The following is a 14,096-nucleotide window of genomic DNA, read 5'->3' on the forward strand; positions in this document are numbered from 1 at the left end:
CAGTGCTAACTTCAATTTACTAGCTCAGTCCATATACAAGTTGCCTAGCTAAAATAGCATGCTCTTGTCAATTAACATCTTTGTGCAACTCTGATGCCTTTTTAAACTTTTTGTAGAACCAGTGAATGCTGTTAATGCATGATAATAATTCAGCATACATCCAAGTCAGTGGAGACTTTGTGTTGGGAGTAAATTTGAAACTAAGCCAATGTAAACCTTGAGTGTGCAAGTGACCCTGCATTGACCCCTCTATACTACTGAATTTCCCCACACCTACCAGGCTTCCATCATGGTTTCCAAATAGAAGGGACTAGGCTGGTATTGAGGCAGATCCAGTCATCTACTATGACATCATTTGGTTGCCCTGGTCTCTTTGTGTAAACTGGAGCATATGTTTATGGAGCCTGAGATGTCATGGTGCTTGGAAAGGATGGGCTATCTTCTGAAAACAGATAAAGTTCCTTCCCTACTCAGGAGCCTAATTGGTAATACATGAGGAAGGCTTAGGTTGTCTTTGTTTTGCTGCCCTTATAATCTTGCTGAAGGTGAATACCTAATGAGGAGAAGTCTTTCCTGAGTCTGAATTATCATGATAGCTGTGATAACTCTGCTTAGACATCTCAGATCCTAGTTTCACCTGCTGCTGCAGCAGATCTGAGTCTTTCCTTTTTAATAGCTGCTGCCTTTTTTCCCCATCTGCTTCTTGGTACAAATGAGAAGAAAGCATTTATACCATGTAGAATATTTGAACCAAGAATGTTGTGGTCTACAGGATACCTGGTGACTCCATGTGTTTAGACAGTCGTCCTTTCAAGCACCCTAAAGGAGTTTTCTTTAACACACACTCAACTACTCACAGGGAGTATTGTTATCCTGACCTATTTTCATGGCTTAACATAAGTAGGACATAGTCGTATATTGGCTCCAATTTGCAACCCCATAGTAAGACCTTTATCAGCAGTACAAACTTCTTTATTGTCTGAATGAAGCATCTCAAATTATGGTGTTGTATTATAGGCTGTGGGGGAGGGACTATAGCTCACATATAGAAAAGTGTTTTTCTCATAGAAAGTTCTTTAGGTCAGCCGCAGGGATCTCCTGTAAAAAGAATATCTGATTACAGTGTTGGGGAAAAAACCTCTGCCTGTGACTGTTGCCAGTTAGAGTAGATATGGAGCTAGATAGACAGATGGCAATTTCTTTATGTCACCTGTGCTGCAGACAGTCGTGCTGTGCAAATATTTTAGACTGGGATGACTGTGGATCAAACTAGATATGACTTTCTTCATGTCATTGACTCTGGCTTGCTTGCATGTGTGGCAGCTCCAATCTGGATTGGGTCTACCCCAGTGATTAGGGGAGTTTCAACCTTACCCCCCTGCCCTGGTCCCAAATGGTCCCTGTACATATGCTGCTTGCCCTGGGGGGGGGGATATTGGCTCCAGTTACAACCACTACCACAGTCCCAGTACAGATGCTGTTTACTGGGAGTGGGGTAGAACAAGCACTGGTCATGGCCAGCAACATGATTAAAATGATTAGTTTGGCCCTGTTCAACTTTGCGCTTTCAGGCAAGACAGGAAAAAACTGCAACTTTTTGCAAGCATCAGCCCTGCATAAAGAATAAAGCAATTTTTCAGAAGGACCCTGGCATCGGTGTCGGGGTCCTAAGCGCGCCTAGGAATTTTTTTCAGCTGAAAAACAATAACTTAAAGATAACTTATAACTTTTCTTTCTTGACAGTGTGCGAAGAGGTTTGATGAACTGAGAAGCAGTGGAACTTCTCCAGTGGATAACCAGTACAGTCCACTAATGGCCAGTGGTGGAAGCCCTGTGGAAACTTTAGCTACTTACATCAAATCATCACTTCTTGATGCCCGTGGAGAGTTCCAAGAGCCTCCAAGTGAACAGGATGCAGTTTCTATCAATGGTAGACTTTCAGATGCAACTTCCACTACATTCAAGGCATCATATGTGCCATTTCTTTTTCTTTATTTGAATTGCAAAACCTGTTCCCAGCAAAGTCAGCTGCCAATCCGCAAAACTCGGGCATTCACTGTAACTGTTTGTAAATTGGTTGCTTTAGTTAAAGTTGTAGGCCCATTAACAGTCCAAATATGCTGTATTTTGTGTTATATAAGTTTTGATTCCCTTAAAACTTTACTAAAAGTCTTCCATCTGAAAGGGTGTTTTTTTTTTTTAGTGCAGACTCAGAAATTCGAAGGCACTACTGATTTAAGAACTGTGCTCTTCAAATAAACAAACTGCTTTTTGTGCACAGACCTGACACATATCTGGTGAAAACATATCAATAGTTTAAGAGAAGAAAGAGCCTTGTGAGACCTTGGATATGAGTTTACTGTAAATCTGAATTTCGCTTTTAAAACCTACTTATAAAACTTTGACTGCTGGTAATATGATTAACCAGTTAAGTCTCCAGAGTGCCACAGAACTGTTTAGTAATAGAATAAATTAATGCTGGGGTTTGTAGTTCATTGGCAAAGCACATGTTTTGCATAGAGAAGATTCCCTGGTTTGTTTCTTTAGTTAAGGGTTGTTCAGTAGGCTTCAGAAATGCCTCTGTCTGAGAAGGGGTGGGCTGCCACCCCTACTTAAAGTCAGTGGTGCTAGATGCAAAGCATCGTGTAGAGTGCCACTTCTGACCCAATAGATACTCAGCACAAAGTGCTGAAAATCTTATGTACTGTTATATGTTCTGTTTGTGGTAGGATTTCATCACCAGAAGGGATGGGTGGAGGAGGAAGGGAAAAAGAGAGTCAGATGGGCAACAGCATGTCAGAGAGAAATGATTGGCAAGAGAGAGACATAGGTGATGCAAGGGAGACACACAGGTCGTATGTAAGACACAGACTGTAGAAGTTGGGAGGAGAGAAAAGTTTAGATGATACTGAGAGCATGCATCAGGGACTGGGGTGCGGTGGGTGTTGATAGTGAAAGTGAGTTTATGTATTTTCTACAGTCTGCTGTTTTGGGGGTAGAAGGTTGTGTGTATTGGAATTTTCCAGGCAAAAGGTCAGGTGCACCTTTGATTAGGACTTGTCTATTAATAATAATAATATTGGTATTTATATACCCCCTTTCTGACCATTGGATTGCTCCTTTGACTTTATTCAAGGAGATTTACATTAACCAGTTAGAAGGTTAGGCATTAACATCCTAATCTGTAGCACAAAGATTATGCTGGAGTAGCTAGAACTGCTGGTGCATTGTTTTGCTCTGTGGGTCTTGACACTTGTCTCTATGAAATGCTTTCGGAGATATTTAGCACTACTTATTTGGAACAGAAAGAATGATCTTAATGGTGAAGAAAGCTCTGGTAAGGAGCTAGTTTATGAACTATTTAAACATCTTATTCTCCCCATTTGGTACTTCAGTGAGACTAGGCTAATGGGTTCTGAGCTGTCTGTGACAGATCAGGAGAGAGATCTTGGGGTGCTGGTGGGCATCTCAATGAAAGTGTTGCCCCAGTGTGTGGTGTTAGTGAAGAAGGCCAATTCCATGCTTGGGATAATTAAAAAGAGAATTGAGAATAAAATGGCCAATATTATAATGCCATTGTACAGATCAATGGTAAAGCCACACCTGGAGTATTGTGTCCAGTTCTGGTTGCCACATCTCAAAAAAGGTGCAGAAGAGAGTGACCAAAATGATTACTGTGCTGGGGCAGCTCCCTTATGAGGAAAGGCTATAGCGTTTGGGGCTCTTCAGTCTAGAAAAAGGTACCTGAGGGGGACATGATTGAGACATACAAAATTATTCATGGGCTAGATAGAGGGATGTTTTTTTCTGTCTTACACTACAGCAGAACCAGGGGACAGCCACTAAAATTGAGTGTTGGGAGAGTTAGGACAGACAAAAGAAAATACTTTTTTACCTAGCACGTCATTAGTCTATGGATGTGGTGGATTGCCGCAGTATGTGGTGATGGCATTTGGCCTAGAGGCCTTTAAAAGGGGATGGAATGGATTTCTGGAGGAAATACCTATTTAGAAATAGGCTATCTCAGAATGCCAGATGGAAGGGAGTGGCAACTGGAAGCCGGTCTCTTGTTGTCTTGTGTGCTCCCTGAGGCATCTGGTGGGCCGCTGTGAGGTATAGGAAGCTGAACTAGATGGGCCTTTGGCCTGAACCAGCAGGGCTCTTCTGTTCTTAAATTTGCGGTGGGGAAGCAGTGTTCTAGGAGCAGATGAAATATATGTCAGCTTGCACAGTGTTTTGCGCATGCTTGCTGATGGGCTCTAAGTGTGGACATTGTAGCCAGGGGCTAGTGATTTCCTAGCATCTGGGAAATGCTGAAGTCTCTTTTCATCATTCCAAAGAGAAGATGGTTCAAGGGGGAGAATGTGCTTGAATGCATAGCTAACAAGATGTTGCATATGACATGTTTACTCTTTTTTTATGTGTAGACAAGCCCTTTATTGCTGAAAGGTTTTGGTCCCTTTTTCCATATCTTTTTGTCTGTAGTGGATTGACTAAAACCAACCTTTTAAAGGAGGATGGAAAAAGTATCCATCTAGCAGCAGGAGGGTGGATAGCCTCAGTATCTTCCATCCCTCTGAGGATGGGACAATCTCTGACCTGACACACCTGAGAAGATCCATCTCCACAGTATGTCCTAATATTTTTCTCCCCGCTTGCATTTAAGGAAGGCCAAGTGTAGCTACCTCAAGGAATTGCTCTTCAGAGAGTGAGAAATGCTCTGCGCATAAAGGTGGAGAAAATGCTGATGAAACGCAAGGGTAGGAGGATGGTTGTTATGTTTTTGGGCAGCTAGATAATCCTGGGTCTGTGAGATCTCTTTCTATGCATCTCTGCTTGGGGTTATGCCTCTATGCATTTGGTGGGATTTCTGTGGGAGTGGGTTGTGTGGGGGGGAATTATGCTGACCTCCTAAATAAATTAGAGGACAAAGTATTTATGGTGAAGCCCTTAAAAGGGCAAGTTCAGGACTAGCAGAATCCCATAGTAACTGGCATTCTTAATTGCTCTGTAATAATCTTTCCAGAAACCTCATTCAGATTAATGGACAGGGCAGCTTTACCTTGCTATTGTAATCTAGTGTACCAGTAAGAGGGCATAGGGATCATGACCTTGCCTTTGCTTCTTCTGAGCCTATCGTGTGTTCATTCATTCTCCTATTATCAGATCAAACAGTCCTGGAACGAGTTTGTGTAATATACACGCATGCATATATGCACAGTTTTATTCCTCCTGACAGGGAAAAGGTTTTATTTATAGAAATTCTTTGATTGATTACTAAAAATAGTTCCACACAATGGAATTGAGATTAGGTAGGACCTACCGTACTTCAGAGTGATTGCAGAGTGATTGCAGAATGCTTCACAAATTTAAGGGCTCTGTGGCTACACAACAAACGAACAAAAAGGCCAGAATCTACTCGTATTAAGCACTTTTGTATCATTTATTATGCTTCCCCGCTCTTTTTGAATAACCTTTTTAGTTTTGCCAGAAGGGTGGGGCAAGAAAGACATAGCTGTAGGCCCTGTTCCCTACTGCTGGAAGTCTTATTTAGGGAATCGTCTAGCTTTAGTGAATTCAGAGGGCATTGAGTAACTGAGTATCTTCAGGCCATGAGTATCTTTAAGCCATGAGGGTTAGGAACTTGCTGCAGCTTCTTATTAATAAATAAAACTTGTGACCAATCTAGATATTACAAAGATGCATGTAACCTTTTGAAAATAAAAAACGGGCAGGAAGCTGTGGGTTTGCACTAAAGGGATGGTAATGTGAAGCTGTTCAGCTTTATCTCTCCGGCAGTTTCTCTGCTCAAAATCACATCATGTGAGATCTGCTTGTCCACTACCAATAAGCGGAAAAGCATGTGGGTGTGGGATTTTAAGGAAAAGAGTGAAGAGTGTTGTTCTCTGCTCAGACTTGCAGATTTTCATGAAAAATGAAACAGTTGGACATGGTTACAGACATCTGCTGTATAGCATATAGTTTAACCCTAAGATTCCTTGGAGGCTGAATTTGGTCCCCTGTTCTGCATTCTGTGCTCTTACAGAATATTCACTTACATGCAGCCTGTATTAATACCTTCATTTTGCATCTGGCGGTACTGAGCCGATAGCCAATAGCTTGCCTGAAACTCTCTCCCTGGCAATATGTTTAGGAACTAGCTGGGTGTTAGAGCCATGCTTTGCAGTTTCACCTAAAACGCTGTCCCCCTGGCAAAATTTCTTCTAAATGTAGCCTATAGTTTCTTTATGTTTTCAAGACCCTGATTTCACACACAGTTCCTTTAAGGTCCACATAGCTGTATGCTGCAAACTGTGTGTGTGTGTGTGTGTGTGTGTGTGTGTGTGTGTGTGTGTGTCTAATTTGTGTGTACTTTTGCATAAAAATAATACCTTAGGGGTTATGTCTTCATAAATCATTCTAAGGTTCCTATTGGTTCACATTGACAAGCTACATTAACATTCCTCCCTGTGATTTTGTTTTTCTTTTCAAACAAAGGCCAAATATGGTGATCCATGTGTGTGACGAAGCAAAAAATCTGAAAGAAGATTTTGTTTGCCCACGAGATCTATTGATTTCTGAAATGAAGTACTTTGCTGAATATCTGTCAGTGGATGCCCAGCGCTGGGAAGAGGTGGACATTTCAGTTCACTGTGACGTTCATATCTTTAACTGGTTGATAAGATATGTTAAAAGGAACACTAAGGAGAATGAGGTGCATGAAATACCCACCTTAGGTAAAAGAAAATCTATTCATTTTTTCTGCAGATTCCTTTTCTGTAATGCCTGACCTCTGCTTCAGACTACAAGTCTGTATGCAAAATTATTTTGAAAGGTAACCCTCTACCCCATTCTGCTTTAAATGATAAAAGCACAATCTGGAAAATCTGAAGTTGGCTGGAAAGGCAATGGTCTAGGCCAGCGTTTGTTCCCTGCTGTACCACTTTTCATGGTCCACCTATTGGAAGTACCACCAGAAGTAACTGGCAACAGTGTCATCGCTAATTACGGTACTTCTGGATTGAGAGGCTAGATGTGATGCAATAAATGGTGGTAAGAGGCTCAGGGTGTATGGGAGGTCACTTTCAAGTGCACAAAAAGTGCACTCTGGAGCTCTCCATCGAGCTGAGCCTTCTACCGCTGTTTGTCGTGTTGTGTTGCTGGTCTCACTGCCTGGCAGCAGGGGCCTGGGGTTCCCACGTGTACCACCAGATACCACTTCAAGTACCAGCAGTGGTACTCGTCTAGGCATAACATTACTTGATTGTCTTATTATAGTTCAGAGATTATGAACTCCCTGAAGGCTTGGGCTCTCACATGTGAATTCCTTCCTTCTTGCATGTTAAATTCCACCTCGTTCTCTGTTTGGAGCAAATTGATGAGTTGCAAATCAGTGGATTAGTTAGGTATATGTTCACTTGTTTCTCCACTGAAATCATTGGGACTTACAAGGCATTCAACTTTTGGCTGAATTGTTCTCCCTGTTTTTTGTTTTGTTTTGTTCCTTTCCTTTATACATCTTCCTTCCCCAAAATGCATTTTTCTTTGTCTCTTTTATCTCCTCTATCTTCAGATGATTAGTTTGTTCGGCTAGTTAATTTGTTAGTTCTATTCTACGTGATTGAACGCTAAATTTTTGAAATTTCAGGACCAAACTGGGTGCAGCACTAGGAAACTAGGAGACAAATTTCTTTAATCCAGGGTATGCCTTAGTGATGTATTGGTATCCATGGATTCAGTATCTGCTATTTCAGTTATCCACGGATACCAGCGGCACCTTTTAAAAGATGAAGGGTAATGTTAAAAATAGGTGTTTACCTTAGGGCAGCAAAACCACTGTGTTTTCAGGCTGCAGGCCTTCTTTCTTTTTTTTAAGAATGCTTTATTTATTTATTACAGATACAGGTAAGGAAAATTGGATAGACTTAGGGTTAGGACTACATAGGTTACACACAAGGCTGGTGGCCATCGATTACAACAAACATTAATCCAAACGAAATTACTAATCAATACAAAAATTATCATATTCATTAACCCAACTGATTAATACTTTAACATTCCGTATTTTTCCTCTAATCTTATCTATCCCATCATATTCAAATTTTACTTTACTTTTACTCTTCTTACCACTAAAATAATATCTAAAATAAAATCTTTCTTATCTAATTCTTAATTTCTAATATCACATCTAAAAAAGAAGTCTCTGATTACAATGGTATTACCCCCTTCAATCTCTTCTAACATATTATATATCATTTTCCATAACTATCCAATAAAAAAAAAACTTCAAATTTTTGCTTATAAACTCTTCTTACCACTAAACTAACCTCTAAGATAAAATCTCTTATCTAATTCTTAATTTCTAATATCACATCTAAAAACAAATATCTCCAATTACAATAATATTATACTTCGCTTATCCACCACATATTTATTAACCCAAAATACAGGTTTAATATTTTCTCCAAAATAAACATCTATAATTTATTTTATTTACCTTCTCTTTTAAAAAATAACCCTTTTATTTATCTTAATACCACTTTAGTTTACACAATACTTATATTCCAAATTTACAGTTCCATCTAATTTATTTCATATGATTACCACTTTAATTTTCACAATACTTATATTCCAAATTCCCTTTTCATCCACTTTAATTTAATATAATTAATAAAATATTTATCTTAATACCACTTAATTTCCGCAATATTTATATTTCAAATTTTCATTTAAATCTATTTTAATTTAATATAATTAAAAAAATTCTGCTTATTATTCAACCATTTTGACCTTCTTCTTATTGCTTGCTTTGTGCTCTATCTTATTGGTGTTCCCTCTTAGTCTTCCAACTGGTTCTTCCACTTCTTCTTTTTCTTCTTTTTCATCTTAAGTCTATTGAATTTCTTGGCCCCCCTGTATTTTTCTTTCTTCTTCTTCATTCTGTTATTCTTGAATTCAGTCCATAAATTCTTCCTCTTCTTGAGACAGCTTACTCTCTAAACATTTCCTCTTTTTTCTTCCTTAAGGTTCTTAGTTATTATGACAATTGCTTCTTCCGCCTCCTGTCCCATCTCAAAATACTCCACTTCTTTAACTTCGCCGGACATCTGATCCATTCTTTTTTCTTCTCTATTGTTTATAATCTGTTCCTGCGAGTTTACAAGGGAGGAACTTATTTGCCCAATTTGTTCAGGCAGTTCTCTGACCTGTTGCTCCATTTCTCTTCTAAAATCCATCACAAAGTCCATCAACCAGGCCTGGCTTTCACAACCATCTTTTAAATTTTCAAAAGCCATTTTTATCAACACCAACTGGAACCACTTCCTGCAGGGCTACTTTCCAATTTTGTATCCAGGGTTACTTTCCAATTTTAATATCCAAAAAAAAATCAGTCAAATCAACACACTCAAATTAGGTTAGTATGCCTTTAAATGACCCAAAAAAAATTCAAGCCTCTTGCTGAGAAACCGAAAGTAGCCGTAACCAGACTTAAATCAAGGCTTTTTGCTGGGAAAATGAAAGTAGACTTTATTTCCTTCGTTGAAGATTACTTATTTATTTCTCTTCGATACATACCAGTGAAAAAAATAAACTTGTACTTACTCCAGCAGGGGAAATATCAACTCACCTATTCCCCCCCTGGGTGGCTAACTGCCAGCATGAATAATCTTGTATTATCTCCTCCTCCTCCAGACTTCTTACTTACAGTTCTCGGTAAAACTTTTTAACGAGCCAAGTTCACTTACTCTTAATAGCTTTTTTCGCTGCGATGTTGTTGTATCTAGGCCGTGGGAGGACGGGTTCTCAACTTTCCGAGTTTCTCCAAGATGGTGCCCGGGATAGAAATGATTCAGCACAGAGCAAAACAGAGAGAAATCCTTGAAATTGCCTGTTTCTAAGGACCCCCCCCCCGTTCAAGCTCTCAGCTCTTTGTACCGTCTTCCTGGCACCGAAGCGTGCCTTAGTTGTTTAGGCACATGAAAACACATCTATTTCGCAGTCTCTTCGGGAGCCCCCAAAGTTCACTGCAACTTCGTTGAGAGTTAGCTCCGCCCCCCCGCAGGCCTTCTTTCAAGCTGCCTTACAGCTTGCTGGAGGCTCCGCCTTTCCTGCTTGCAGCCTTGAAAATGCAGTGATTTTCTATCTTTTGAAGGTTCGTCCTTGGTGTCCACGGATCCCTGGTATCCATGGGGGGTTTGGAACAGAACCCCTGCAGTTACCAGGGCACGCTTGTACTAAGCAAAGAATATGGTCTTAGAACAGAAGGGGTGTGTGGGTGCTAAACTGTTGTCTTGCCATTAGGCTTCAACAGTGCTGCACATGTGGATGGGACAGATCTGTGTTTAAAGAAATGACTCTGTGTCATTGATGTTAGATAAACTGGTAAACTAAAGAAAACTAGACATCTAGTTTTCAGCCAGTATGAGTGCTTTTCTTTTCATGCTCACATTTTGCAATTGGAATTAAAAATTTAAAAAGATTTTTTGATGTTGAGAATATTTACATCCATTCCCCTCTGTCAAAACCCACACTCTCCCTTCCTGCATTTCCCCCAAGGAAAACTGACCCTGAACTAGAAACACTTTGAAACTTCTGAACTTTTCCACACTTTGAAATGTCTGCCCATTTATGGAATGTTTTTTAAATTTATTAATTCAAGCTTGGATTTTTCCTTTCTGCAGTAGGCATAATCAGTATTACCCATCTCCGGTATCTTAGTCTAACCTAGTTTGATATACCTTCAATATGTGACAGGTACACCCGTGGTTTTGTACCAAACCATTCTGACTGGTGAAACATGTTGGGGCGGGGGGTGGGTGGGAGTGATAGCTGTTCGTGCCCCAATGTGGGCAGAATTAAAAGGATTGCTAATATTGATGGAAAATACTCACTTGAAAGGCCATTAGACTTTTTTCCCCTTTAGAAAGGGCCAAACTAACTTCTCAAATTCTGTTTGCCATTCCTGAGTTTATGGAAAGTGGATTATGTGATGCAAAGAATCTCTTGTAGTGCTTCCTTTTACAAACTACTGAAGAGTAATTTTAATTAACCTAATAACTCTTTTCACCTTGTTCTCTTGCTTCTCTCTTCAGAACCAAACAATGTCATTTCAATACTAATTTCCTCTGAGTTCTTGAAGATGGATTCCTTGGTGAGTGTGTGTGTGTAATATATACAGGATATGGCACTCTGATGTAGAACTGCCACTGCTCTATGTTTATTTTTTACTTTTGCTAACCCAGTGGTTCTCAAACTGGGACGTTCTGACGGCCCAGAACTGAGGACCCTGGACTCTACCCCCTTAAGGGGCGGGGGACGGGGGAGGCAGTGACGTAACCCCCAGGATCACGTTGCTAAGGGGGCTGCAGGGACTGGCATGTACTTACCAGTCCCTGCAGCAGCCTCCCGGGGGTGCGCGGAGCCTTGCGCGACCCTCCGCAGGGCTCCCTGAGCCTTAGAAAGTGAAAGCGAAGCAATCACCCCTACTTCTAGTTTGTGACTGCAAAAAACTAACCCATATCTTAGATATGGGTTCAAAGAACAATCCATATCCTAGATCTAAAATGACTGACTGAGTTCCTAGCCAGCATTTTAAAATGGAGACATGGCACTCGATAGTTGCCACGTTCTAGCTTCTATCTGTTTGACTTAGGCCTACTTACAGATTCCAATCTGGCCCAGTCACTACTTCCTCTGCTTCACATAAGGAGCATGTCATTTCCAATACTGGGCTCTTCCCTTTGGCCTCTACAGTCAAAAACTCCACAGTCAAGGAATTAGAGGGCAGGTCCTGTCCTGGATTGAGACCTGGTTAAAGACCAGGAAACAGAGAGTGGGTGTCAATGGGCAATTTTCACAATGGAGAGAAGTGAAAAGCGGTGTGCCCCAAGGATCTGTCCTGGGACCGGTGCTTTTCAATCCCTTCATAAATGACCTGGAGATGGGGTCGAGCAGTGAGGTGGCTAAGTTTGCAGACGACACCAAACTTTTCCAAATGGTGACCAGGATTGTGAGGAGCTCCAGAAGGATCTCTCCAAACTGGTAGAATGGGCAGCAAAATGGCAGATGCATTTCAATGTCAGTAAGTGTAAAGTCATGCACATTGGGGCAAAAAATCAAAATTTCACATATAGGCTGATGGGTTCTGAGCTGTCTGTGACAGATCAGGAGAGAGATCTTGGGGTGGTGGTGGACAGGTCGATGAAAGTGTTGACCCAATGTGCGGGGGCAGTGAAGAAAGCCAATTCTATGCTTGGGATCATTAGAAAAGATATTGAGAACAAAACAGTTAATATAATGCCGTTGTACAAATTGATGGTAAGGCCACACCTGGAGTATTGCGTCCAGTTCTGGTCGCCAAATCTCAAAAAGGACGTAGTGAAAATGGAAAAGGTGCAAAAGACAGCAACTGGGACATTTGGCCAGGCATCTGGCCTGGATGCCTTTAAAAGAGGATTGGACAAGTTTCTGGAGGAAAAATCCATTATGGGTTACAAGCCATGATGCTTATGTGCAACCTCCTGATTTTAGAAATGGGCTATGTATCAGAATGCCAGATGCAAGGGAGGGCACCAGGAGGCAGGTCTCTTGTTATCTGGTGTGCTCCCTGAGGCATTTGGTGAGGCTGCTGTGAGATACAGGAAGCTGGACTAGATGGGCCTGTGGCCTGATCCAGTGGGGCTGTTCTTATGTTCTTATCGCCTGACTGGGTCTCCCAGAGTCTTCACCAAGATGTTAGTGGCCAGAATTGCACCCCACAGGCTTGAGGAGGTGTCCTTCTATCCCTGTATGGGTGACAGCCTGATGAGTTTTGGGTCTGAGTAGCAGGGGTTTCTAGATGTCTAGTGTATGGTAGAGTGTCTGCAGCACCACGGTTTCATAGTCAACATGGAAAAGAGTTCACTGGCATCTGTAGAGATCCTGGAACAACTGGGGGGTCAGGATGTGGTTGTCGGAGAGATGACAGGATAAAGTTGAGGAACTGATCAGATTTTTTTTTTTGACAGAACAGCATAGATCAGAAGCTCTTGTTTGTGACTTTCAAGGGGCTGTGGTGAGACAGGATGTGTTAACTGGCTCATGTCTCATGTTGAGATGGTGTATAAGTCCTTGGGGAAGGATCTACTCTGGGATAATAGCTTACTCGTTGCAGGGTGCTGTGGCATTGGCAGCATTCTGAAAACGCTTGTCCTTGGGTGAAATTTGCCAGCAGCAATGTAGTTTTCTATCTATATCTACACCAGACGTTTCAAAGTTGATGCCCTGGCCGCTGCAGAGGCAGCTTTTGTTAGGTGGGTTTTAAAAGAAGGTTCTGGAGTCTTATCTGGACCCATCCTGGTATGGTACAGTTCAGATATATCACAAAGGGTCAGGAATGCCCCTCTTCATCAGAGAAAATTTCATCTTGTAAATTTTTGTTCTGGAAAGAAGACGGGGAGGCATTCCACCCACCTCACTTCCAGGTTTCAGCATCTCACTCTTCCATGGGGTAGTCATTAAGGCTCCCAAGTGGGGGGTTCCTGCCTTTATGGATGCCTGCTGTCTTCTTGCAGTGATTACTCATGTTTGTTGTTTCTGTTCTTTCTGTTCAGAAGTTTGATCTCTGGTAGCTCGGCATAGTATACAGAGATGTTGAGGGGTCTTTTCCAGCTTTCCAGTTTAGTCTGGGCATTGAATGTTCCTCAGAAAGAGGAGACGACTTTTCAGGCCTTCAACTCTGCCTCCTAATAGTGGGATGAGCATTCCCAAAGAGTTGGGAATTGCTCCATACCTCTCCTCACAACAGGAATTTCTGATAAGAAGTTCCTATGTTCTCCACAGACAGACTGTGAAGTGCGAGACTGATCTAGTGCCATCTGTCAAATTTTATGATATTTAGCCATTTAACTTTAAAGGATTGAAATCCTACAGCATTTCATCTCCCATAACGTGCTGCATCAGCTGTTCAGCTATTACTATGAAACAAGCATTCGTGTGTTTCTGAATGGTCTGTGACTTTATATCATGTCTGTGAAAAAAGCAACTTATCTTCTTGATCACTGCATTGTAAACTTCGGATCGACCTTCTTGGAAAATAGCATTCTAAAAATGTGTGA

At 41.2% G+C, this 14,096-nt stretch overlaps 1 protein-coding gene across 4 annotated transcripts in view; it reads left to right on the forward strand.

The window, feature by feature from the left end:
* SANBR (SANT and BTB domain regulator of CSR) overlaps positions 1 to 14,096 on the forward strand; it is a 62,636-nt gene that overhangs the window by 17,830 nt on the left and 30,710 nt on the right. For 3 of the 4 annotated variants that reach the window (XM_066611934.1, XM_066611936.1, XM_066611935.1), the window contains 4 exons: positions 1,744 to 1,930; positions 4,667 to 4,760; positions 6,499 to 6,737; positions 11,094 to 11,152. In XM_066611934.1, coding sequence (XP_066468031.1) covers positions 1,744 to 1,930; positions 4,667 to 4,760; positions 6,499 to 6,737; positions 11,094 to 11,152 — 579 coding nt within the window. The remainder of the gene's footprint in view (positions 1 to 1,743; positions 1,931 to 4,666; positions 4,761 to 6,498; positions 6,738 to 11,093; positions 11,153 to 14,096) is intronic. The other variant, XM_066611937.1, reaches the window with a different exon arrangement.

Source organism: Tiliqua scincoides, chromosome 1, assembly GCF_035046505.1.
Source record: "Tiliqua scincoides isolate rTilSci1 chromosome 1, rTilSci1.hap2, whole genome shotgun sequence".
In the NCBI taxonomy this organism is placed as follows: Eukaryota; Metazoa; Chordata; class Lepidosauria; order Squamata; family Scincidae; genus Tiliqua; species Tiliqua scincoides.